The sequence below is a fragment of the Cervus elaphus genome, chromosome 9 (genome assembly GCF_910594005.1).
Source record: "Cervus elaphus chromosome 9, mCerEla1.1, whole genome shotgun sequence".
NCBI lineage: Eukaryota > Metazoa > Chordata > Mammalia > Artiodactyla > Cervidae > Cervus > Cervus elaphus.
This window is the reverse complement of record NC_057823.1, coordinates 106,639,327-106,665,268: the sequence shown is the minus strand read 5'-3', so window position 1 is coordinate 106,665,268 and position 25,942 is coordinate 106,639,327. Positions and strand designations below refer to the sequence as shown.

At 37.0% G+C, this 25,942-nt stretch overlaps 1 protein-coding gene across 10 annotated transcripts in view; it reads right to left on the bottom strand.

Moving 5' to 3' along the window:
- The window catches only part of FER (FER tyrosine kinase), a 453,310-nt gene that overhangs the window by 356,998 nt on the left and 70,370 nt on the right, over nucleotides 1-25,942 (bottom strand). For all 10 annotated transcript variants that reach the window (XR_006342861.1, XM_043913752.1, XM_043913753.1 and 7 more), the window contains 2 exons: nucleotides 23,782-23,955; nucleotides 15,214-15,313 (listed from right to left, as the gene is read on the bottom strand). Coding sequence is in view for 9 of the 10 variants with exons in the window: in XM_043913752.1 (XP_043769687.1) it covers nucleotides 15,214-15,313; nucleotides 23,782-23,955 (274 nt within the window). In the remaining variant the exon portion in view is untranslated. The remainder of the gene's footprint in view (nucleotides 1-15,213; nucleotides 15,314-23,781; nucleotides 23,956-25,942) is intronic.

Here is a 25,942-nt window from a genome sequence, read left to right as displayed (position 1 = left end):
CTACAGAGAAACAAATAAAAATAAAAGGACGCATATTTCTGTCACGAAAATGAAAGGTATGAGATTGTACCCTACTCGGCAAGGTAAAAAGTTGGGTTGCCTCAATTTCATGGATGCGGGCAAAAGACACAAGACTCTTGGGACAGAGACAAAGGACAGTTTATTTCTCAATTTGTTTAAGAGTAGCTAGAATATCATCATTTGTAGAAAAAAAAGACTATAAACAAAGTCAAACAACAACCAAGAGACTCACAGAAAATGTATGTCCCATGTATAACAGAAAAAGGGCTATTCACTGTAATATATCTTTAAATTCTTTAAATTACAGGGGAAAAAAAAAATCAAACTTCAATTTTAAAAAAAGGGCAGTCTGCGGGATTGCAGGAGGCCCAGGCCAGGCTCGGGCCTGAGGAGCGGGGAGGTGGGTGGAGGGGGGCAAAAAAAAAGGGGGGGCAAAAGAATTCACTAAAAATTAATTTTAAATGGCCTTTAAAGATATGAAAAGAAGGTCAACCTCACTCATAGTAGAAGAAATGTAAATTAAAATTACCTCCCAAATTAACAAACACTGTTCCGACAATGATGTGGAGAAACCGATACTCTTATACACAGTTGGTGGGAATGTAAATTGGTATAATTTTTATAGAAGGAAATCTGGCAATATCTAACAAAACTACACACACATTTATATTGTTAGCGTACATTCACACTTCTAGAAGTTTATGCTTAAGATATTGCTTCAGAAATAAAGATATTGCTTCAACAATTTAAAAAAAACTTTATGTACAAGTTTATTCATGGTAGTAGTGTAAATAATTGAAAAAACTTGAAATATGCCCATACATAGGATGAAGTGCTATGCAGCAGTTAAAAAGAATAACAAAGAAATCTACAAACTGAAATATTGTGATCTTTCAGGACATAATAAGTAGAAAATCAAAATAAAAAACCATATCATAATACTACGGTTTTTGTATAAGAAACAAACAGAAAAAAAAAAAAGAAACAAACAAACAGAAATGAGGAAGATATGGTTCTCTAAGTATATAGTTCTATACAGTCCTGACTTTTGGAACCATTAATGTCTAACCATTAACAAAATAAGTAAAGAAAGTCAACTAGGGTAAGAGAGGAAGAGCAACTTAAAATGGGATACAACAGAAACAAAAGTGGCGCAGAGAAGACTCTTGAGAGTCCCCTGGATTGCATGGAGGTCACACTAATCCATCGTAAAGGAAACCAACCCTGAATGTTCCTTGGAGGGACAGATGCTGAAGCTGAAGCTCCCACACTTCAGCCCCCTGATGTGAAGGGCCAGCTCATCGGAAAAGACCCCAGTGCTGGGAAAGACTGAGGGCGGGAGGAGAAGGGGACGACAGGGGATGAGACGGCTGGATGGCATCACCGACTCGATGGACGTGAGTGTGAGCAAGCTCCAGGAGCTGGTGAAGGACAAGGAAGCCTGGCGTGCTGCAGTCCATGGGGTCGCAAAGAGTCCGAATGACTGAGTAACTGAACAACAAGAACCAAGCTGTATTTCCCTGTCTGTAATGTAAAGAGTGGGGAGTAAAAAGATTAACCCAAGTCATTTTGCACACAATATCTGACCACAGTGGAAGACAAAAGGCAAAAAGAGGTCTAAACAAATACAGTAAGTAGGTTTCTTTTCTTCAGAGGCGTAAGTTAGCAATTCTGAAACCACCTTTCAGGACTGAACAGATAGGTAGACTGTGAATAATAGCAGCCAGGTTTCGCACTGTCAAAGAAGGAGATTACAAATACGTAAATAGGAAAAGACAATGAACTGTTCGGTGTTTGAGTAGAACCGGAAGTAGCAATGTGAATACTTCCGTTTCAGTGTAGACAGAGCAACAGACACAGAAGTAGGCACAGATGCAAGCCTGTATGTGTGTGCACCTGCTTATTTCCCATCTCTGCTGGCTGAAGGGACCGCCAACACAGACACCCCGGTAGCAATGAGCACACCCAGGGCCAAATATTGGCTTTTAAACATCATTTTGCACTAAGTGAAAGCTACGGATCCTTAGAGAAATGAAGCCAAACCTAGAACAGGAGAAGTATAAGATGAGCCAGAAAATAAGTGTTCAATAAATAACAGGAACATGTCAAAAAGACAGAGGAACCAGTTTTCAGCTTCCGTCTCATGTACAGAGGAAAGGATAAAGTTGCTAAAACATTAATATTTGTAGAATATGGCTGAAGTATATATGAGAATTCTTTGTATTCATCTTTCAAAATTTCTGTTGTTCTGAAATAATGTCAAAATTAAAAATAGAAAGTTGTAAAAACTCATTAAAGCTCAAAAGTATCTAAATGTTCATTATATCTAAAAATTCAGTTATTTAGCCTACAAAGTCTCAATGACAGAAAAAAAACTTGGTTTTAATATGTATGTTTCAAAGCAGGTACACTTACACAATAAGAAAAATCAATAAAGAAACATGTATATTATCACACGTGAAACAGATCGCCAGTCCAGGTCTGATGCATGAGACACGGCGCTCGGGGCTGGTGCACTGGGATGACCCTGAGGGATGGGATGGGGAGGGAGGTGGGAGGGGGTTCAGGATGGGGGACACATGTACACCCGTGGCTGAGTCATGTCAATGTGTGGCAAAAACCACCACAATATTGTAAAGTAATTAGACTCCAATTAAAATAAATAATTTTTTTTTAAAAAGCAGAAATTTTTTTTTAATGATCCTTTTGTTGGTAATTCTGCTGTTTAAAATGATCCCCAAGCACTGTGCTGAAGTGCTGCCTGGCGCTTTTATGTTCAAGAAGCCTGCCATGTGCCTTATGGAGCAAGTGTGTGTTAGAGAGCTGTGCTGAGTCATGAATCACAACACTGTTAGCTGTGAGTTTAATGTTAATGAGTCAACAAGATACATTAAAGAAGGTGTCTTTAAACAGAAGCACACAAAACATAAAGTGATGTACTGATCAACTGTCAAAAATGCTGTGACCCTGCTTAAAGGGATCCAGCTTCTTATGCTATCCTCACGCAGGGCAATGATTCAGTAATCAGCTAAAGTTAATTTAGTATTCACATTGATTTCATAGAATATAACTACCACAAACAACAAGAATCAGCTGTGTATATATACCCAGAATTTGACCACTTCTCATCACTTCTGCTGCTGCCATCCAGGTCCAAGACAGGATGAGCCCTTGCCCGGATTACTCCAGCAGCCTAGAAGTAATAGTACTTCCATCCCTCCCCAATCACTCATATTATTCTCAACAAAGCTACCAGAATTCTTCTCTTAAAACTTAAGTTCAAGTCATTCCTTTGCTCAAACCCTCCAATGGCTTTCCACTAGCAAAGTGAAGGTGAAAGTCGCTCAGTCATGTCCGACTCTTTGTGACCCCACGGACTATACAGTCCATGGAGTTCTCCAGGCCAGAATACTGGAATGGGTAGCCTTTCCCTTCTCCAGGGGACCTTCCCAACCGAGGTCTCCCACATTACAGGCGGATTCTTTAACCACTGAGCCACCACGGAAGCCCAAGAACACTGCAGTGGGGAGCCTATCCCTTCTCCAGTGGATCTTCCTGACCCAGGAATCGAACCGGGGTCTCCTGCACTGCAGGCGGATTCTTTACCAACCGAGCCACCAGGGAAGCCCTAGCAAGACCCCGCATAATGTGTGCCTCCCCTTATCGCCTACCACCATTCTTCCTCTCCGTTCTCATCCAGCACCTCCCTCAGTTCCGGCCACACAGGCACCCTGCTGCTCCTCAGAGACTCCCGACACACTCCCATCTCAGGGGCTCTGCTTCCACTTTTCCTCCGTCTGGAGTACAGATAACCACATGTTCACTCCCTCACTCTTCACCCTTCATTTAAATGCTTTTCCCCCTGTGACACGTCACCAGATCATCCTCTACATCCTATCTACCTACCAGGTTTTCTCCATCACACCTTTTATCACCTAACATACTGTATGTTTCATTTCCTTATTTTACTAATTAGCTAGCTTCGGTTCTAAAATACAACCTCCAAGAGGCAGGGATTTCTATGTGCTCCGTTATCTACAATATCACTTATACAAATAACAGTGCCTGGTATATAACAAGAAAATGCACAGATTGATACAGTTCTTATTTTTTTAAAGTAAACTTAAATAATTTTTTAAAATTAAAAGTTAGAGAAAGATTACAATTTTACCTTCTGCATCTGTTTATATCATCTTTCTAGTAATCAAGTCCAAAACTAATATTGTTAAGGAGCTCACCTACAAAATATAGAGGAAAATCAGCAAAAGAATATAACTCCTCTTAATCTTGTTGTATATGAAACTTAGCTTTATTTACTTAATAAAACTAAGCAAAGTAGGGACAAATCAAATTATTGTACTTTCATACTGTTTTTAGGAAGTTATCTGCAGAATATAAATGCATCACACAGCAGATCCTATCCCACATAGTATCTCAGCATCTGATGCAAATATTATAACTGTCATTCCAATTTACACAGCTTTAACCCAATGTAAACTAGATTAATAATTAAGAGTGCCATTATTCCTTATGACTTTGTAAAAGTCCTATCATATTAAGTTCCATACACTGAAAAGCATTCATGCCATAAGTTAGCTGCTAATATATATAAATAAGTAGATTCAAAAAAAGAGAAAAACCTCCCACTTTCAGCTCATTTCAATAGACCAATAACCAAAAAACATAGCCTGAACTATATTTTGGTCTTTAGTAAATTCTGTATTCAAAACACATTTCTTCCATATGTTGAACTGAGAGATAATTTGAATTTCAGAGTATTTTCCTAGAGGGCCTCCATACATCATTCATACATGATTCTGAATTTTTTAAATCCCCAATATTTAGGGGTTATCAAATAAGAAAGTCAGCTGCCATTCTTAGTGGACTCCAGGAAATCAACTAAAAGAGCTTTTCCTAAGTTTCATTCATTTTTAAGATTTAGATTTATTTAAACACAAATTCAACCATCTGTCTCAAGTCTGGACTCATTTCAAACCGGTTTTCATAATTAAAGTACTCCAAAGAGACAACTCAATGGATCTAATCACTTTTAATTGGCTATAATATATCACAGAACCATTCATAACGCATGAAGAGGCAATTTAAGAAAATCTACTTTCCCATTACAGAAAATTTTACTTTTGAATGAGACTTCCAACTAATCCCCCACAGCTCAAGCAGTAGACATGCGCACACTCTGTCTGCTTTGGGTAAGTGAGGACTTGCAGATAATCAGGTATTTTACCAATCCTTTAGTTTTCCTCTCTGTTTCTCATAGAGAAGAAAAGAATTTGAAAAAGAGTTCGTTTCCTCTCTCTTGTTATAAAAGCTGATGAAGAATGTTCCTTGCAAGCTTCTCTAGACTGACTGGTATAGGCATATATAATGTGGAAGAGCTCATCCTGTCTTTTCTGAATATGCTGTGCATAAAGCAGAAGCATTGAGACTCCCACCCATGTAAGAGAAGCCCCACAAATGTCTTTGTGGGTATTTTGAGGCTTAGTAAATATAAAACCATTAGTGTAATTCTAGCTATCAGAACACACAGCTGTGAGGCAGTTGTTTTGAATATCTTTTCCAATATTTCAGTATATCTTCGAGCAAACTATAGAACTTCAAAGGAAAATCATATTTAAATTCACTTAATTCAATACTATATAGGATTCCTTATATTTTATAAAACTAGCATGCATTTACTCTTTAAAAGTATTTTTTAACTTTGAAAAAGGTACTAACATGGCATACAAAGATGTGCATGTAAGTATACAGACAGAGATGATACATATTTTCTACAATATAAACAAGATGGTAGTGAAACAAACAAACAAAATCTGGGCATGAATAAACTCATACAACTTTACGAACAAATGAGAAGGAATGATAAAGTCCACTAAGACTCTAAAATTTAGGTGAATGTGTCAAGTAGATATATGGAAGATTGAAGAAAAGACCGAAATCATAATTATTCAGGCAAATCTATAATACCTGAGATGAAAAATACAGTGCATGAAATTAAAAGCAGGTTAGACACTGCAGAAGATAAGATTAGTAAAACTGTAGATATAACCATACAAACTAACCAAAATGAAACAGAAACAAAACAGGACAAGGGGGGAAGTAAACAGACCATCAGAAGGCTGTAAGCAAATACAAACAGCATGATGTACATGTACTAGAGTCTCCAGAGGAAACAAGAGAGAGGAACGTAGACAGAGAATATACACAAAGAAATAATGGCTGAAAGCTTCCCAAATTTGATAAGAATTACAAACTTTCAGATATAAGAAGCTCAAAACCCATAAACACAAGCAGAGAAAAAAATTACATAAAGGAGTATCAGAATAAAATTTTTCAAAATCAATAATAAAAAAGAAACCCTAAAAGCTGCCAAAGAAATACAAACCACGTACAGCCACAAAGAAAATGATAAGAACAGATTTCTCCTTCAGAGCACCAAAGGGCAACATCTTTAAAGAACTAACAAAAAAAAAAAAACCTGCCAAAAAAAATTCTATACCCAACAAAATATATTTCAAAAAAAAAGAAGGTGAAATAAAAACTTTTTTAGACGTACAAAAGCTGAATTTACCATCTGCAGACTTTGCTGTTGTTCAGTTGCTAAGTAGTGTCCGGCTCTTTGCAACCCTATGAACTGCAGCACGCCAGGCTTTTCTCTCCTTCACTACCTCCCAGAGCCTGGCTCAGGTCATGTTCCATGAGCTGGTGATGCCATCCAACCACCTCTTCCTCTCTCGCCCCCTTTTCCTTTTGTCCTCAATCTTTCCCAACAATAAGGTCTTTTCCAATGAGTTGGCACTTTGCATCAGGTGGCCAAAGTATTGAAGTTTCAGCTTCACTATCAGTCCTTCCAATGAATATTCAGTCTTGATTTCCTTTAGATTGACTGGTTGGATCTCCTTGCAGTCCCAGGGACTCTCAAGAGTCTTCTCCAACACCACAGTTCAGAAGTATCAATTCTTCAGCATTCAACCTTCCTTATGGTGCAACTCTCACATCCATACATGACTACTGGAAAAACCATAGCTTTGACTATATGGATCTTTGTTGGCAAAGTGATATCTCTGCTTTTTAATACACTATCTAGGTTGGTCATAGTTTTTCTTCCAAGAAGGAAGTGTCTTATAATTTCAAGGCTGCAGTCACCATCCACAGTGATTTTGGAGCCCAAGAAAATAAAATCTGCCACTGTTTCTCCTTTTTTCCATCTATTTGCCACAAAGTGATGGGACCAGTTGCCATGATCTTCAGTTTTTGAATGCAGAGTTTTAAGCCAGCTTTGTCACTTTCCTCTTTCACCTTCATCAAGAAGCTCTTTAGTTACTCTTTGCTTTCTGCCAATATAGTGGCATCATCTGCACATCCGAGGTTGTTGACAGTTCTCCCAGCAATCTTGATTCCAACTGTGCTTCATCCAGCCCGGCATTTCACATGCTGTACTCTGTATAGAAGTTAAATGGGCAAGGTGACAATATACAGCCTTGACATACTCTTTTCCCAATTTGGAACCAGTCAACTTTTCTATGTCTGGTTCTAACTGTTGCTTCTTGACCCACATACAGGTTTCTCAAGAGACAGGTAAGATGACCTGGTACTCCCATCTTTTTAACAATCTTCCACAGTTTGTCGTGATCCACACAGTCAAAAGCGTTAGTGCAGTCAATCAAGCAGAAGTAGATGTTTTTCTGGAAGTCCCTTGTTTTTCTCTATGATCCAATGAATGTTTGCAATTTGATCTCAGCTTGTACATCTGGAAGTTCTCGGTTCACATACTGCTGAAGCCTAACTTGAAGGATTTTGAGCATTACCTTGCTAGCATGTGAAAAGAGTACAGTTTATGGTATCTGAACATTCTCTGTCATCGTCTTTCTTTGAAACTGAAATGAAAACTGACCTTTTCCCATCCTGTGGCCACTGCTGAGTTTTCCAAATTTGATGACATACTGAGTGCAACACTTTAACAGCAACATCATTTAGGATTTGAAATAGCTCAGCTGTAATTTCATCACTCCACTAGCTTTGCTGGTAGTAATGCTTCCTAAGGTCCACTTGATTTCACACTCCAGGATGTCTGGCTCTAGGTGAGTGACCACACCATTGTGGTTGTCTCAGTCTTTGAGACCTTTTTTTGTATAGGTCTGCATAGTCTTGCTACCTCCTCTTAATCTCTCCAGCTTCTGTTAGGCCCTTGCTGTTTCTGTCCTTTCTCATGTCCGTCTTTGCATGAAATGTTCTCTTGGTATCTCCAATTTTCTTTTTTTTTTTTTTGCCTTTTTTTCCCCCAATTATTTTTATTAGTTGGAGGCTAATTACTTTTGAATCAGTTCTAATGAGGTGGATGAAACTGGAGCCATTATACAGAGTGAAGTAAGCCAGAAAGAAAAACACCAATACAGTATGCTAACACATATATATGGAATTTGTTATCTCCAATTTTCTTGAAGAGATCTCTAGTCTTTCACATTCTACTCTTTTCCCCTATTTCTTAGCAATGTTCACTTAAGAAGGCCTTCTCATCACTCCTTGTTGTTCTCTGGAACTCTGCATTCAGTTTGGTATAATTGATTGATTATATTCTTTGCAGCCTAAGATGGAAAAGCTCTATACAGTCAGTGCAAACAAGACCAGGAGCTGACTATGGCCCAGATCATGAGCTCTTTCTTGCAAAATTCAGGCTTAAATTGAAGTAGAAAAAAACACTAGCCCATTCAGGCATGATCTGAATCAAATCTCTTATGATTATACAGTGGAGGTGATGAATAGATTTAAGGGTTTAGATCCGGTAGACGAAGTGTCTGGCAAACTATGGACAGAGATTCATAACACTGCAGGGGAGGCAGTAACCAAAACTATCCCGAATAAAACAAAATGCAAACTGGTTCATCTGAGGAAGTTTTACAAATAGCTAAGAAAAGAAGAGAAGCAAAAGGCAAGGGAGTAAGGGAAAGATATACTCAACTGAATGTAGAGTTCCAGAGAAAAGCGAGGCAAGAAAATAAGGCCTTCTTAAATGAACAAGTAAAATGATACCAGATGGAATAAAGAATTCTATGAAAAATGACTACATGGATAAATATATAAGATGCTTTATTACAATTTTAAAGATGTCTGACTAAAAAAAAAAAAACAAAAATATTAACATATAGTATAAAGTTAAAAACATATGCAAAAGTAAAATACATCACAACAATAGCACAAACACAGGAACCACACCAGCGTCAGGATTCCTTGTTATACACAAGGTGAAATGATGTCACTTGAAGGTATACTATGGTAAAATAAAGATAAAATACCAAAACAAACAGTTATAGCTAAGAAGACAACAAAGGAAATATGACAACAAAGGGAATCTTAAGAAATTTTTTCAATTAACTCAAAAGATGGAAGAAAAAAGGAAAAGTAGAATAAACAGATGAAACAAAGGGGAAAAAAACTGCAAGATTGACAAATCTAAACCTAACGCTGTCAAAATCAATCACGTTATAGTCTAACTACCCCAATTAAAATGTAGAGATTATCAAGACAGAATAGCAAGACCTAATTATACGATGCTTATAAGCAATGCACTTCAAATATAAAGACTAAAAAATGTTGATGTGAAAGGACTAAAAAAATACCATGCAAACATCAGTCAAAATATCTAATATTAACATCAGAACAGATAACACAGAAAAGAATAATACCAGCGATAATAAAGGTCATTTCATATGAGAGAAAGGTCAGAGCATCAGGAGGAAACAATCATGACTGCTCTTTACACTCAACAGCACGTTTCAAAATACACTAAGCAAAAAACTAATGAAACTATGAGAAGAAACAGACAAACACAATCCCACTGGGAGATTTCAACTGCCCTCTCTCAATAATTGAGAGAGCAAGTACACAGAATATCAGTAAGAGCATGAACGTTTCTAATAATACTATCAACCACCTGGCCCAGGCCAACAGTATAGACCACTGCGACCAACAGCAGCAGAATACATATTCTTACAGAGTGCACACGAAGCACTTACCAAGATAAACCAACTATGGACATTGTAATACATATCCATAAGTGTAAAAGGAATAAAATCATAAAAAAAAAACCTCTCAGAACAATTGAAATTAAAATATAAATAAAAAATAGGGACTTTTTTAAATGTCAAAACTTTAGGAAACTTAATACATTTCTAAATAACCTATGGATCAAAGGGGGAAAAAAACAAAAGGAAATACTTGAAGTATTTTGAACTAAAGAAAAATGACAGCATAATATATACAAATTTATGGAATGTTGCTAAGACAGTACTTAGGGAAATTCATAGCACTATAATGCCTATATTAGAAAAGCTAGTTCTCAAATCAATGATCTTAGTTTCCACATTTATAAAAAAAAAACTTAGACAAGCTGGTGTAAACAAAGCCTAAAGCAAGCACAAGGAAGAAAAGAAGCAAAGATGAGAGCACAGAGTATAGATCAATTAAAAAGAAAGCAGAAAAACAGAAACAAAATAAAGCCTAAAGCTGGCCTGTGAGAAGATTAATAAAACCAGTAAAGCTCTAGCCAGAAGGAGTAGGTAAAAAAGAGAAGACACAAAGTGTCAATAATAAAAATGAGAAAGAAAATATCGGCAGATTCTATAAAAGGGTGAAAAAGGAAGTATTCTGAACAACTTAGTACCAATAAATTTAACAAACGAACAATTCCTTGAAAGACACAACCTACTAAAACTCAAAGAAAAAGATAAACAAATAGCTGATACCACCTAAAGAAACTGAATTTATAGTTTAAAAATTTTAGCTAAAAAGAAAAAAAATAAAGCAAGCAGACTCACATGGCTTCACAAGTGAATTCTACCAATATTTAAGAAATATTATGAATTCAACACAAGGATTTCTACAAAATTGAAGAGGGGGGAAATCAGGCAGAGGACAAGTATTAAAATTATACCGAAATGAGACTAGCTATTAAAAGAAACAAAGACAAATATGAAAATTCATAAAAACTTAGCCAATCATATCAAATAACATCAAAAATAATAATACATCATAGCCAAGAGGAGTTTATCCCCCAGATGTGAGGTTTGCATAATCTTTGAAAAACGTGAAAATCAATCAAAACAACTCACTGTATCAAACTAGAAGACATACACATCTCCACAGACACAGAAAAATCATTTGACAAAATCTAACTTCCATTACTAAGCAGGAATAAAAATGAACTTATTCAAGCCAACAGAAAGAAAAGTCTTTCAGGAACGATAGTTAACATCATCCTTATGATGAAAGTCTTCCCCGCGAAGATCAGCAGCAAGGCAAACATGTTTGCTCTTTCCTCTTCCATTCAACACTACACTGGAGATTCTAGCTGGGGAAGTTAGGCAAGGAAAAAGAAAAAAAAAAACCCTCTATATTGAAAAGGAAAACCATCTTTGTCCACAGCTAACACGATCCTGTGGGAGTCCTCCTGAGTAGCTACTGACTCTTTATAAGGATGATGTGACCACCTGAAAAGATCATTACATAGTTAACTGGCTCTACTCCAATATAAAAAAAGAAGTTCAAAATATTAAGAAAGATTAATATTAAAAATATTTTAAACAGAGGGATGCGACAGCAAGTTTTTCCACTTGTGGCCATTATGTCAGAAGCTTAGTTTGGATACAAGCTTTATGGACTCACAAAATTGTTTTATGGCAAACCTAACCATGTGTTTAATCAACTAAAAGCATTCAGAATAATATGCAATAGGAAAGGAAAACCTGTGTATTTTGCATTTAAGAACTTACTATTCCATGCTATCAAGAAACATTCTGAATTATTAACTTCAGTTCAATAAGCTAAAATTAGTTTGGTTGTTCTCAGCATACATGTTATAAATAAAACTCAACAGACTACTGTCCAAATTAGTCCAAGTTAATTTAAAACAAATATTTGTTCCTGCAACATAGAAGAGAATAAAATGAGTTTGACATTTAGGATATACTGCAAAAGAAAAAATAATTTAACTAAAATGAAAGTGAAAGTCGTTCAGTCGTGTCCGACTCTTTGCAACTCCATGGCCAGAATACTGGAATTCTCTGGGCCAGAATACTGGAGTGGGTAGCCTTTCCCTTCTCCAGGGGATCTTCCCAACCCAGGGATTGAACCCAGGTCTCCCAGATTGCAGGCGGATTCTTTACCAACTGCAGGTGGATTCTTTACCAACTGAGCTATCAGGGAAGCCCAGCAAAAATGATGCTCTATTAATATTACTAATGAATGCTATACTTTACATTAGATAACATAAATCAGTGTTCCTTCGATATAAATTCTAACATTGAAAAGTGAAAGTATTTTGTGTAATCCATACAGCAGGGGTCAGGAGTCTGGAACGTCAGTATGAACTCAGGCTGCCTGTTGATCTACTACTGTTGCTGAAGCTCCAGATGCAGTCGCTGAACCCTGGATTCTAAACCAATTCTCCATCAAATCCAGGATTTAACCCTGACTTACTACAGGAACTACGGTCAGGTGCTATCTCCTCCAGGGCCTTGTCTTCTCAGGGTGGATCCTATGTGTTGGACTGAGTTTTCAAATCGCTTCCCCAAGACCTCCCAATTCCTAAAGTAAGGACTCTAAACGCCAGAGCCCCAGCAGCTCCTACAGCCCATTCCAGAAATGGCCTGGTGTGGCCTCCCCAGATAAACCATGGTTCTGACATAAAACCTGTTAATGCTGGAAGAATCTGCCCACACATCACCCTTATAAAGAGTAAATAACCTCACACATACACAAAACGATCCCCATTTCCATGATAAATGTAGAAGCAGTTTGAAAATCAGGTTTTCAAAAGTAAAGTTTTATACTTTTTCATATAAACATGAGTATAAAGACAGTTGTGATTATAAAAAGGGAAATTTACATATGTCTCATGCATTCACATAGTTACATAAGAACTTATTTTACAAGTATATACTCTATACATTATAAATTGATTTAAGGAGAGCAATCAAATTCTTGAAAATAGGCACACACTATCACTAACACCTTTAGAAAGGAAATATATTAATAAATAAGCTCACATATTTTAACAGGAGACTCAGTCCAATAATACACTTCTTAAGATCAATTAAAGCTACGGTCTTCAGATTTTCTAGTTTCCTTATTACTAACACAATAAATGGTGTTTTATCTCTACCAAAAGTGATAAAGAACAATTATTACCTGTAAATAATCTTTGATAACATAAACATTAGGTACAAGAACTATTTAAGATTTGTGATACCAAAATTAGATCTCATTTTTTAAACAAAAATAAACTATCATTAAAAGTAGGTATCAAAGACTTGGGAGTAATAATGTATTTCTTTTCCTAATTAATTATTTTCCAACAGATATAGACCTAGTATGAAATACTTCACATAGATGGATTACAATATAAACGAATTAAGTCATCACTTGCTCTGGGTGAATTCAAATATGGATATTTATACTACAGGAAATTTGAGAATGCTAGCCAAGCATTAGGTAATGAACTTTATAAAACCTACTGTTTGACAGACTGAGTAGTAATGCTCAACATACAAAACCACTTTTAAATTACTCTTGATGGCTTAGCAAAGGCTACATTTTGAAAAAGGAGACTTGAGGTTCCCAAGTTAGAACATCAACCAGAAATGGCTACGTTCCTTGAATGTTTGAATCTCAACAACTTAAAGATAGCAAACAATGCTCAGTAAATATTTCTTGATTATATAAAGCACTCTTTAAAAAAACAAAAAAGGAATAATACTTAGGTATATGAAGTTTGAAAATTATGAAATAATCATACAACATTTGGAACTTGCATCCAAGACTGATTCCAAAGTCTGACTGATTTTTCCACTATTGCAGTTCTTGTTTTCTTCACTTAAATAACTGACATAACTTAACTACAAAAGCATTTTAAAAGATAAATTTGCATTTAAAAGAGATCAGGGTCTCAAAATGTTGGTTGAGGCACAAGAAAAAATAAGTAAAAATGAGCAAACTGTGAATATTAATTCATCTTCCCTAAAAAAGCAGCAGAAACCCTGCAAGAAAGAGGAACATGAAAAATCAATGTGGGGAGGTAGAGGCAGGGTGAGAGAGAGACACCAAGGAAATGCTTTGGGGAGTCCTGGGAGACGGGAGGGCAAGGGGGAGAAGGCAGGGAAGCAGGGGAGGACGGGGAAGGGAGGAGAGGAGGAAAGCAGGGAACAGCAGGAGAAGGAGGGAAGGGGAGGCAGAAAGGCCGGAAACAGGGAAGGGAGAGCGGGAGCTCACTTTGAAATCCCTCTCTCTTCTAGTCTGCTGGGAATAACAAGAACACCCCAATCTCATTGTGCAAAATATATCCAAACACGGGAGTTATTTATCTCATCTACCTCAACAACACAAGAGAAGAACATACAAGCAGAAGACAAAGAGAGAAGACGTTAATAGAAGAGAAAGATAAGGTACACAGTAAAACTTTTTCAGAGCTGCTTGTTGCTTAGCGGCTCAGGGTGCGTGACTGGTGCACACAAGGTCTGTAGCCCACCAGGCTCCTCTGTCCACAGAATCAGCCAGGCAAGAATGCTGGAGTCGGTTCCCATTTCCTTCCCCAAAAGAGCTGCTAATAATGCTGATATATACCCAGAAGAAAAAAAAAACACTTTTATACTTAAAAAAATCTAAATATGAAGACTATTTAGTCACATTTACAACTATAACCACAAATCCCTGTTAAAAACATAACATTTCTCTTTCCACTTTATTTCCAAAGCATATTATGAAAATTTTAGGACAACAAAAATCAAGCTATAAAAGCAAAATTAAGCTATAAAATGACTTGTGATTTTAATGGTACTTAAATACAGGTAAAAAGAGGATCAATAAAGTCGTCTAAACAAATATGACTTTATTTTTCTTATTTAATATTAAGTAAGTCTGAAGGCTGAGGGAAAATTTTAAACATTCTTTGCACTCTATCACAAGTACTACATAATTCTATTTAGTATGAACTACTCAAAAATACTTTCCACCTCAAAAAGAAAACATTATTCAGTTTGATAATTTGTCTATTTAGGCTTATTTTAATTTACCTATATGTTAATCAGTCTAAGTGGATTCATTCCACCACTTATAAAGATAACTTTCAAATGATAAAAATAAAAGTCACTACAATAAACATTGCTCCTAATTGTGCCATACCTTTAGCTACAGCTTCTTTATATTTCTCTTTGGCAGAATTCATTTCTTTTATTAATTGTCTATAGCTTGTTTTTAATTTCTCTAATTCTGTCTTTGTAACCTGTCAAAAAAAAAAAAGAAATTAAAAAAGATTTTTAAATGCTTAAATTTACATCTGTCAAGAACTTAAACTTCAAAGCATTAACTGATGCATCTTTTACTGCTTATGAGTCAGAAGTGCTCTTTAACATATAATTATAAACAATAAACTAAAATTAGCTTAGAAATTGGTGATAAATTCAAAAGCATATGAAAAAAATTAAAACATTTCTTAAAAAGAAGAGCAAATCATAAACTAGTGCTGTCATTACCTAAAATTTAAAGGCCAATAATTTATTTCTATGTACAGAAATATTTTCTCTAATAAAAAAGCTAATTTAAAACTCTTAATCATACAGAATAACTCCGAGTTGTCATAATTCATCAGTTCTAATGTGATGAATGTGAATTCATTCAGTTCTAATGTGAATTTTTTTTTGCACTGTAACATCTCTGAAAAGATGCATCTAATTACTGTTGACCAGGCAGCATTCACGACGGTGGTCACGGCATGCACACATTAACTTGGTTATTATTCCTGCAGAAAGGCTTGACAAACCCAAGTCCTGGACTCTGCAGTCAGCCATAAAAAGCATTCAAGAAAAAATTGAGAATCTTAGATGGTATCTGAAAAACAACTAATGAGACTTTTGAGAAGAGTTAAGAAATCAGCAGCATTAAAAACTTACTAAAGGGACATAAGCAACTTGGAAGAAAGTCCCAGAGCCTACTTTAAACAAATTCTGCATCACCAAGGTTCTTGAAAGCGTGGAGGATGGCACTGTGTAAGTGAACAAAAACATCAACAACTATGATAGACATGTGCTAAGTCGCTTCAGTCGTGTCCAACTCTTTGTGATTCTATGATTTGTAGACCACCAGGCACCTCTGTCCATGGGATTCTCCAGGCAAGAATATCAGAGGGGGTTACCATGCCCTCTTCCAGGGGATCTTCGCAACCCAGGGATCAAACCCACATCTCTTATATCTCCTGCATTGGCAGGAGGGTTCTTACCCCTAGCGCCACCTGGGAAGCCCCATACTATATAGATACCGTTTGTCATTTAGTTGATAAGTCGTGTCCAACTCTTGCAACCCCATGCACTGTAGCCCGCCCAGTTTCTCTATCCATGGAATTTCCCAGGCAAGAACACTGCAGTGGGTCACCATCTCCTTCTCCAGGGGATCTTCCTGACCCAGGGATCAAACCTGCATCTTCTGCATTGCAGGTGGATTCTTCACAGACTGAGCCACCAGGGAAGCCCATGATACAGATACAGATAGAAATGGCTTCAGATCATTTCCTTTTAAAGGAAGACCTCACTGGTTAACGTGTTTTAATGGACTTTACCTTTTAGAGCAGTTTTAGTATCAGAGCAGAACTGAGCACAAAGTACAGAAAGTGAAAGTGAAGTGAAGTCACTCAGTCGTGTCCGACTCTTTGCGACCCCATGGACTGTAGCCCACCAGGCTCCTCCCTCCATGGGACTCTCCAGGCAAGAGTACTCGAGTGGGTTGCCATTTCCTTCTCCAGGGGATCTTCCTGACCCAGGGATCGAACCTGGGTCTCCCACACTGCAGGCAGACGCTTTTCCATCTGAGCCACCAGGGAAGCCCTGGTGTACGAAGTACAGAGATTTCCCATTTGTCCCTTATCCCTACTCGTGCACAGCCTCATTGATTATCAACATACTCGAGTTTGTTTGTACGTTTGTTACAACTGATGCACCTATAAGAACATGTCATTATTGCACAAGTGCACAGTTTACATTAAGTTCCACTCGTGGTGTATATTTTACGGTCTTGAACAAACATACAATGACATGTATCCCACTGCTACAGGACCGCACACAGTTGTTTCACCGTCATAAAACCTTCGGTGTTCCACTTGTTCAGGAACCTCTAGGAGCCAATCACCTTTTCACTACCTTGATAGTTTTGACTTTTCGAGAACACCATGTAGAATCATATATACTTTTCAGACCGGCTTCCTTCACTTGGTGGGCTTCCCCGGTGGCTCAGATGGTGAAGAATCTGCCTACGCTGTGGGAGGCCTGGGTTCACCATGGACAGAGGAGCCTGGCGGGCTACAGTCCATGGAGTTGCGGAGAGTCAGACACAACTGAGCAACCAACACTTTCACTTTCTTTCACTTGGTAATATACATTTAAGGTTCCTCCATATCTTTCTTGGTAGCTCACTTCCTTTGAGCGCTGAATAATATTCCATTGTCTGGATGCACCACAGTTTATCCATTCATTACTAAAAGATATCTTGGTGGCGTCTAAGTTTTGACAATTATGAATAAAGCTGTTATAAACTGCTATGTGTGGGCTTTACTGTAGACATATGTTCTCAACTCCTTTGGATAAATACCAAGGAGCTCAATTTTTGGAACCTACGGTAAGACTATTTTTATTTTTATAAAACACAACCAAACTGTCTTCCAAAGTGGCTGAATTATCTTGCAATCCCACCAGCAATGAATGAGAGTTCCTGTTGCTCCATAACCTGACCAGTATTTGATGTTCTGGACTTGGGGCATTCTAATTTGGGGCAGTGGTATCTCATTGGTCCTTTACTTTGCACTTCCCTGATGGCATAAAATTTGAACAAATTTTTATCTGCTTATTTACCATCTGTATATCTTCTTTGGTGATGTGTTTATTTTTTCATAAGGTTGCCTCTTTTCTTAGTAGACTTATTAGAGTTCCTTGTGTATCTTAGATAACAGTCCTTTATCAAATGTCTTTGCAAACTTTTTGTCCCGGTTTACCAGTTCATCGTCTCATTCCTCTGATATTGTATTTTGTAGAAGTGGGTTTTGGGGGGTTTTTTTGAGGAGAATCTGTGTGTGTGTGTGTGTGTGTGTGTGTGTGTATTGTGTGTGTGTGTGTGTGTGTGTGTGTATTCGGAGCAGGCAAGAAATACAGGCACTTCCCTCTGCATGACTGCCCAACGCAGTTTACTGCTCTGGTCTCAGGAAATTGAACATTTGTCCATTTTGCGCACCTTTAAACTGATGTATCCCAATCAACATCTGTTGTTGAAACCTGTCTGAAAATTTTGCCAATCTGGTTCATTTTATCTTGCGTATCAGGCTGCTTTCAGTTCATTGTTTCTTTTAAATTTATGAAGTCATTATATAGCTTATACTTGCTTATAGACTACCCAGAGTGTGCTTGAGACCCGAGTGAGTTTCACTTTTAATGCTCTTCCCTTCCCCTTAATTCTGTACTAAAGATGCCACACCCCTGGAGACTAGAGTCACAGCTTCGTACTTTGACTCACATCAAAGTAAAAATAAGTAAAATTTCTCTGAATGAAAACTCATGTAGTTCCTTTGCTGTATGCCACACATGTCACACACATTTCTGCAGAGTTATAATTTTTTAAGAAAAGAAAGAAAAGAGGGAATTCCCTGGCAGTCCTGTGGTTAGGACTCTGTGCTTTCACTGCTGAGGGTCTGGGTTCAATCCCTGGTTGGGGAACTAACATCCCACAAGCTGTATGGTACAGCCAAAAATAAACATTTTTAGAAAGAAAGAGAGACAGAAAGGAAGGACGGAAAAGATACCAGAAGTCTTGAATTTTGATGAATTCCAGCTTACCAATCATTTCTTCATGGTTCATGCCTTTGGTGTTTTATCTAAAAAATCATCTCCATACCCAAGGTTATCTAGGTTTTCTCCTATTTATCTTCTAGGTGTTTTACAGTTTTAAATTTTACACTTAGGTCTGTGATCCATTTTGAGTTAATTTTTGTGATTGGTGTAAAGTCTGTGTATACATTCATTATTTTCACAATTTTTTATCCCTGTTCCAGTGCCATTTGTTGAAAATATTAACTGTTCTCCCCTGTGCTGACTTTGCCCCTTTTTTTCAAAGATCAGTCAACTATATTTATGTCAATCTACTCTGGACTCTCTATATTCTGTTTCACTGATCTATTTGTTTATCTGTTTATTGTCTTTCACAAATACCAAACTCTCTTGATTACTGTGTCTTTATAATAAATCTGGAAGTCACATAATGTCAGTCTTCCAATTTTGTTCTCCAATATTCTGTTGCCTATTCTGGGTCTTTTGCTTCTCCATATGAATTTTAGAATCAGTTCAGCATTGGCTGAGATTTTGATTGGGATGTGTATTAAATCTATAGTGCAAAATGGGAAAAACTGGTATTCTGACAATATTGAGGACACAGGACAATCATTCCTTAATTGATTTCTCTCACCAGACCTCTGTCATTGTTCTCCTACAGATCATATATATACTTTGTTAGATTTATACCTAAGTATTTCATTTTCTGACGTTCTAATGTAGATGGTATTGTGCTTTTAATTTCATATTCCACCAGTTCATTGTTAATACATAGGGAAGTGATTGACTTTTATAATCTAACACTGTATCCTGCAAAGTGAAGTCGCTCAGTTGTGTCCGACTCTGCAACCCCATGGACTGTGGCCCACCAGGCTGTCCATGGGATTTTCCAGGCACGAACACTGGAGTGAGTTGCCATTTCCTGCAAACTTTCTATAACTGATTGTTTCAAGAGTTTTTGGTGATTCTATTGGATTATCTACATAAACAATCATGTCATTTGCAAACAATGACATTCATTCCCAATCTGTATACATTTTATTTCTTGCCCTGGTCTTGTTTCACTAGTTAAGATTTACAGGATTTTTTTAACAAGCAGTGGTAAGGCGGGGGACATCCATGTCTTGCTCTGATCTTAGTGGGAAAGTTACATGTTTCTCACATTTATGTATGATGTTAGCTGGAAGTTTTTTGTAGACATCCTTTATCAAGTTGAGGAAGTTCACCTTTATTCCTAGTTTACTGAGAGTGTTTAATCACGAATTGGTGGTAGATTTTGTCAAATGCTTTCTCTGCATCTATTCATATGCTCATGTAATTTTTCTTTTTAGTTCGTTGATATAATGGACTCCATTGATTGATTTTCAAATAGTGAACCAAACTTTGACACCTGAAATAAACTCCACTTAGTCAAGGTGTGCAAATTCTTTTCCTACACTGTTGGATTTTATTTCTCAATAGTTCAAGGATTTTTGCATCTATGTTCATGAGAGACATTGGTCTATAGTTTCCTAATATCTTTGTCTGCTTTTGGTGTTTGATAACACGAGCATCTTAGAATGGAATTGTGGCTCAGCTGGTAAAGAATCTGCCTGCAATGCGGGAGACCTGGGTTTGATCCCTGGGTTGGGAAGATACCCTGGAGAAGGGAACGGCTACCCACTCCAGTATTCTGGCCTGGAGAATTCCACGGGCTGTATAGGCCATGGGGTCGCAAAGAGTCGGACACGACTGAGCGACTTTCGCTTCTCTGTCTCTTTTTCCGAGGTAAGATTGTAGAAAAGTGGTGCAATTTCTTCCTTACATGTTTGACAGAATTCACCAGTGACGGCATCTGAGCTTGAAGCTGTCTGGGCCTGGCGCTTTCTGTTTTGGAAGGTTATTAATGATCGATTCCATTACTTTAATAGACACATGCCTGTTCAGACTGTCCGTCTCGTCTTATGTGAGTTTCAGCAGACTGTGCTTCAAGGCACGCTCCCATTTTTCCCAGCTTATCAAATTTATGGACACAGGATTGATTAAGGAGTATTCCTTCATTATCCTTTTAATATCCATGGGATGTATAGTGATGTCTCCTCTTTCACTTCTGATATTAATAATTTGTACCCACACTGGTTTTTTTGTTAGCCTGGCTAGAGGCTTGTTGATTTTATTCACCTTCTCGAAGAATCAGATTTTGGTTTTGTCGACTTTTCTCAATTAGTTTCATGTTTTCACTTTCACTGAGTTCTACTCTAATTTTCATTATTTCTTTTCTTCTGTGTACTTTGGATTCAATTTGCTCTTCTTTTTCTATTGCCCTAAGGCAGAAGCATAGATGATTGATTTTAGATCTTTCTTCCTTTCTAACAAATGCAGTCCAAGCTATAAATTTCCCTCTAAGCACTGCTTTTGCTATATCCCACACATTTTGATAAGTTTTCTTTTCAGTTTCATTCAGTTCAAAATATTTTTAAATTTTTCTTGAGATTTCTTCCTTGGTCCATGGGTTATTTAGAAGTGTGTTGTTTAATCTCCAAGTATTTGGGGGTTTTCTAGCTATCTTACTGTTATCAATTCCACTCTTTTAAATATATTTTGATGTAGTCTATGACCTTGAATGTGGAATATCTTGCTGAATTGTGCAATATAAGCTTGAGAAGAATGTGTATTCCCCTGTTTTTGTGTGAAGTCGTCAACAGATATTCATCCTACCGAGCTGATTGATGACATTTTTGAGTTCACTCTGTCCTTACTCACTTTCTATCTGCAGCATCTGTCCATTTCCGATGGGGGTGGGGGGAAAGGTACCGAAACCTCCAGCCGTCACGGAGGTCCACTCATCTCTCCCTACGATTTTAACAGTTTTTGCAGCCCTACCAATATTTGACGCTATGCTGTTAAGCACATGTACATTAAGGACTGTACTCTCTTTTGGAGAACTGACCCCTTCAACATTGTGTAACTCTCCTCTTTGTCCCTGATAAATGTCCCTGCTTTGAAGTTCCTCTTATCTGAAATTAATACAGCTACTCCCACTTTCTTCTGATTAGGGTCAGTATGGTATACCTCTCCCCATCCATTTACTATTAACCTATGTGTGTCTTTATATGTAAAGTGGGTTTCTTATAGACAACATACAGTTGTTTCCCTTTCCTCAGGTTACTTAGGCTCTAGCTCAACAGCTTCTTCTGAGGACAGACCTTGTTAAGCACAGAATGCTCTGTCATTCTATGTCAAAATGTTCAAAATGGTTCCCTATGTCAAAATGGTTCCCTTCCTCTTCCACTGCCAACATCATGAGATTTTTTTTTTCCCCTATACTCACTGTGAGAACCTGTCAGAGATTCAGGAGGTAAAATTCACAAGTGTGAAGACCCCTAAATGAGTAGGTCCTCCAGGAGTTTTTAACCATTAAGGCACCCAGAATTCGTCAGTTATAGTTCAGGTTTTTCTACACCTAACACTGGTTCTCAAGTCTGACACTGTTCTGATAAGTTGTGATTCTCTGTATTCACTTGTCTGTCTCTCCAGTTTGGGGGACAGTCATTTTGCTCTGTGACCTATCTTCTCTAATGGATCTAAGAAGAGTTGTGATTTTTCTGTTTGTTCAGAGTTTTGTTTGCTGTTAGGATGGAGTGACAACTTCTAAGCTTCTTACATGTTGGATTGGAAAATGGAAGTCTTGACTTCTGAAGTTGCTAAAAAAAACCAATCCACTGTTCTCAAACCGGCAAATTAATGTCTAAAAGCAAGTATTCACCCTACCTTTCTTATATGATCTATACCTCATGGCAACCAAATAGCTGATATAGGAAAAATTTTTACTGAAAATTCCAGCTAACAATTGCATTAGGAATGACAGAAGTAAAATATTGTCATTTTACAACCTCCACTGAACTAATGGATCTAAGCAGTGGACATCAAGTGTTTCATTAGGTGAAAGGCTGAAGAGAAAATTTTTAATAGATTGACCAGGCTGGCAATACTGGAACCTATTAGCAGATAATATATACCTCTTGTTATGAAACAAAAGGAAATCTATACCAGCCCGAAATAAACAGCAAGAGTATTATCAAGCCTCTAGATCTAACCTCCAGTTTGCTGGAAAATTGAAGGATAAAGGAATACATGAAGCTGCATTACAAGATGCTAACAGCAAAATCCAAAATGAAAGAATTCAATTCTATTGAGCAAATTACCCAGTTTCTTTAAATGCAGAGCATTTTAAAAGTGGGGTGGCAAGATTAAAAGAGATTATTCGAAGGCAATGTATTAGCCAGGTTTGGATCATGTTCAAATGAACCAACTGCAAAAATAACATTTAACAATCATTTGAGCACAATCAGGAATGAATAATATTAAGGAATTATCTTTATTTTTAGGTGAGTTAATGATAACACAGTTTTGTTAAAGAGAAAATTAAGAAAAAAACAAAAACAACTGGAATTTTCTATAAAATTATCCAATGTAGAAGAAAGGTAGGTGAGAGTACAGATGAAAAAAACAAACCAAAATACTGACTAGGTGGATGGATAGGCCAATGGGAGTTCATTTAATTATTCTTTCTTCTTTCGTACACTTGCAAATTTTCACAATTAAAACCACTGTAAAAAGTTAGGCAGAAGAGACAGACAGACACTGGTTGTGAAGAAAATATAGACGTATCCCAACTAATTTATTTTGGTGGCATTTTTTTTTTGTTCATGGGAATATATAATCACATATCTTATAATCAATAATGTTTTATATTCAACAAAAATAAGATACCAATTATTAGAGACATTGAAATCTATTTCTTACCAGGAAATAGTGACTAAACATTTTTTAAAGTCAAACAGGATACAGCATTTCAGTGAATTTAAAACTCACACTAAAGAAAGAATCCCAGAGCGGGAAGACAAACCTTGATCATCTCTGCCTCTATCTGCTGGTGGACGCCTATGTAACTCTTCTTCACCTGCTGCTTATCTTTGATCATCATGGTGAGCCTATGTAAGGGCCCAGAATTCAGGTCCTCTGCATGCGTCTTCATGATCCTGCTGAGCTGTTCCGTCTGCTGAATCATAAGTAGCCAAGACTTTTTAAAAAATAAGAAAAAAAAATTAGCATTTGTAGTAGAGGCTTCCATTTAGCTGTGTTCAGGAACTTTAAACATTTACACAAATTATTACATTAATATAAAAATAACAGGTTTCTCGCAATTATGCAATAAGCTGTATGAATGTTTTGTATATTAGATCTTTAAACTCAAGTACAAATGCTTCAAAATTCAGTAAGCAGAGACTGTGCAGAACACCAGGACAGGATTAAGGGACTCACGGAGAATCCACTCTTGCAGTCTTCATTTTACCACTTCTTGTTTGTTTCCCAACACTCTGATATGTTGTTTCTGCCCAAACTTTTCTATTGTCTCAGTAAGGTAACCACTTCCGAACAGCCAAATGCAACAGTTTACCCATCCTCATTTTAAGCTGTTTCTCTGCAGCATCTGATCCTACTGACTCACACTTCCTGAAACTCTCATTGGTTTCTATGGCCTCTTATCCTCCAAGACACTGACCTGCCTTCCTCCCTTCCTACAGATTCCTTCTCAGTCTTTATACCTGCTCTCCTTTTGCTGCCTACGTCTTAAATACTTGAATTCGCTAGATTTCTATCTTTTCTCTTCTCTTAATAAATCAATAAATTAATTATAATAATAAATTAATAAAAACCATTAGTTTTCCATGGTTTTTCTAGCTTAACACATTGCTTCAACAGCAGACACACACAATACTGAGTTTGGGACAAGTGGGCATATAGATACAGCTGGAAGAACAAGTCATTTGTTATTAGACTTTCTAGCATATAAGTTGGAGAAGGAAATGGCAACCCACTCCAGTACCGTTGCCTGGAAAATCCCATGAACGGAAGAGCCTGGTAGGCTACAGTCCATGCGGTCGCAAAGAGTCAGGCATGACTGAGCAACTTCACTTCCTAGCATATAAGTGCTGGGGAAAAAAAGCAACAGAAGAATGCTCTTCACTGTAGGTCTTCAAAATCCTATTCAGAAACAAGTTTAGTTTGGTCAGAGAGGATCCATATTAAAGATACCAAAAAAAAAAAAAAAAAAAGACAAGGTATGCTCCAGTATTTCTCAAAAGTAATTTTTCTACACTATTACTTTTGATCTGTGAATGAACAGAATTAATTTTGTTACTGTTAGTATTCCAAGGTAATCCTAAAACAAAATTTAATAAGTATCTAAATCAAAAGGATAGCCTAAAGGAAGCAAATTCTTAGTCACAGTCAGAACTCTCCAGGGTCTAACTGGGTATTCTTGTGCTTGATACACTGCAGTATATGTTCTTTTAAAAAAAGGTAATCTTTGAGGACATTTCTTTAAGGAAAAAGGTCATTTTTAGTTGTAAAATTTTAGTTGCTTTTACAAACACAAAATAAAACGACAGATGGCCTATGAACTTATATTTACTTTCAAATTCAAAACCCTGAGCACTAAGATGCTCTTGATACCATAAAGCCATTTAAAACTAATGTAGGTCTTTCATTAAAATATAAAATTTAAGAAAGATGAAAACAAAAAATTATATAAATGTGGATTAAAAATATAATCTAAATTGCCCTAATAACTCTTGTAGCTCTGTCTTTTTCATTTGATATTTTCACTCTAAAAAATACATGTTAGGAAAACATTCTATATAGCATGTGCAGAATGTTAAGGCTACCAAAAATAATGTGAGAATAAGCTTCTTTCTCAAAAAACAAATATCCTCTATCCTCAAATGTTCTCTAAGTGCTTTGTAGCAATAAATTTTTGTGTTTCTAGGCAGGAGTCCTTGCAGCCTAGGGAGAAGTCTTCTTAGAAGCCAAGGTTAAAGGTCAGATTACCCTCTACCTGGCAGGACAGCACATCTCATCCTGTCTAATAGCCCTGTTCACTGTAGTTACTGTAGAAAGTCAAAACCTCCCTACAATATATTATCACCCCCACGGTCAAAGCCATAGTGACCTCAATATTTTCCATTTTGACCCAGGGCACAATCTGTAGAATCCTGTAGTGTCAA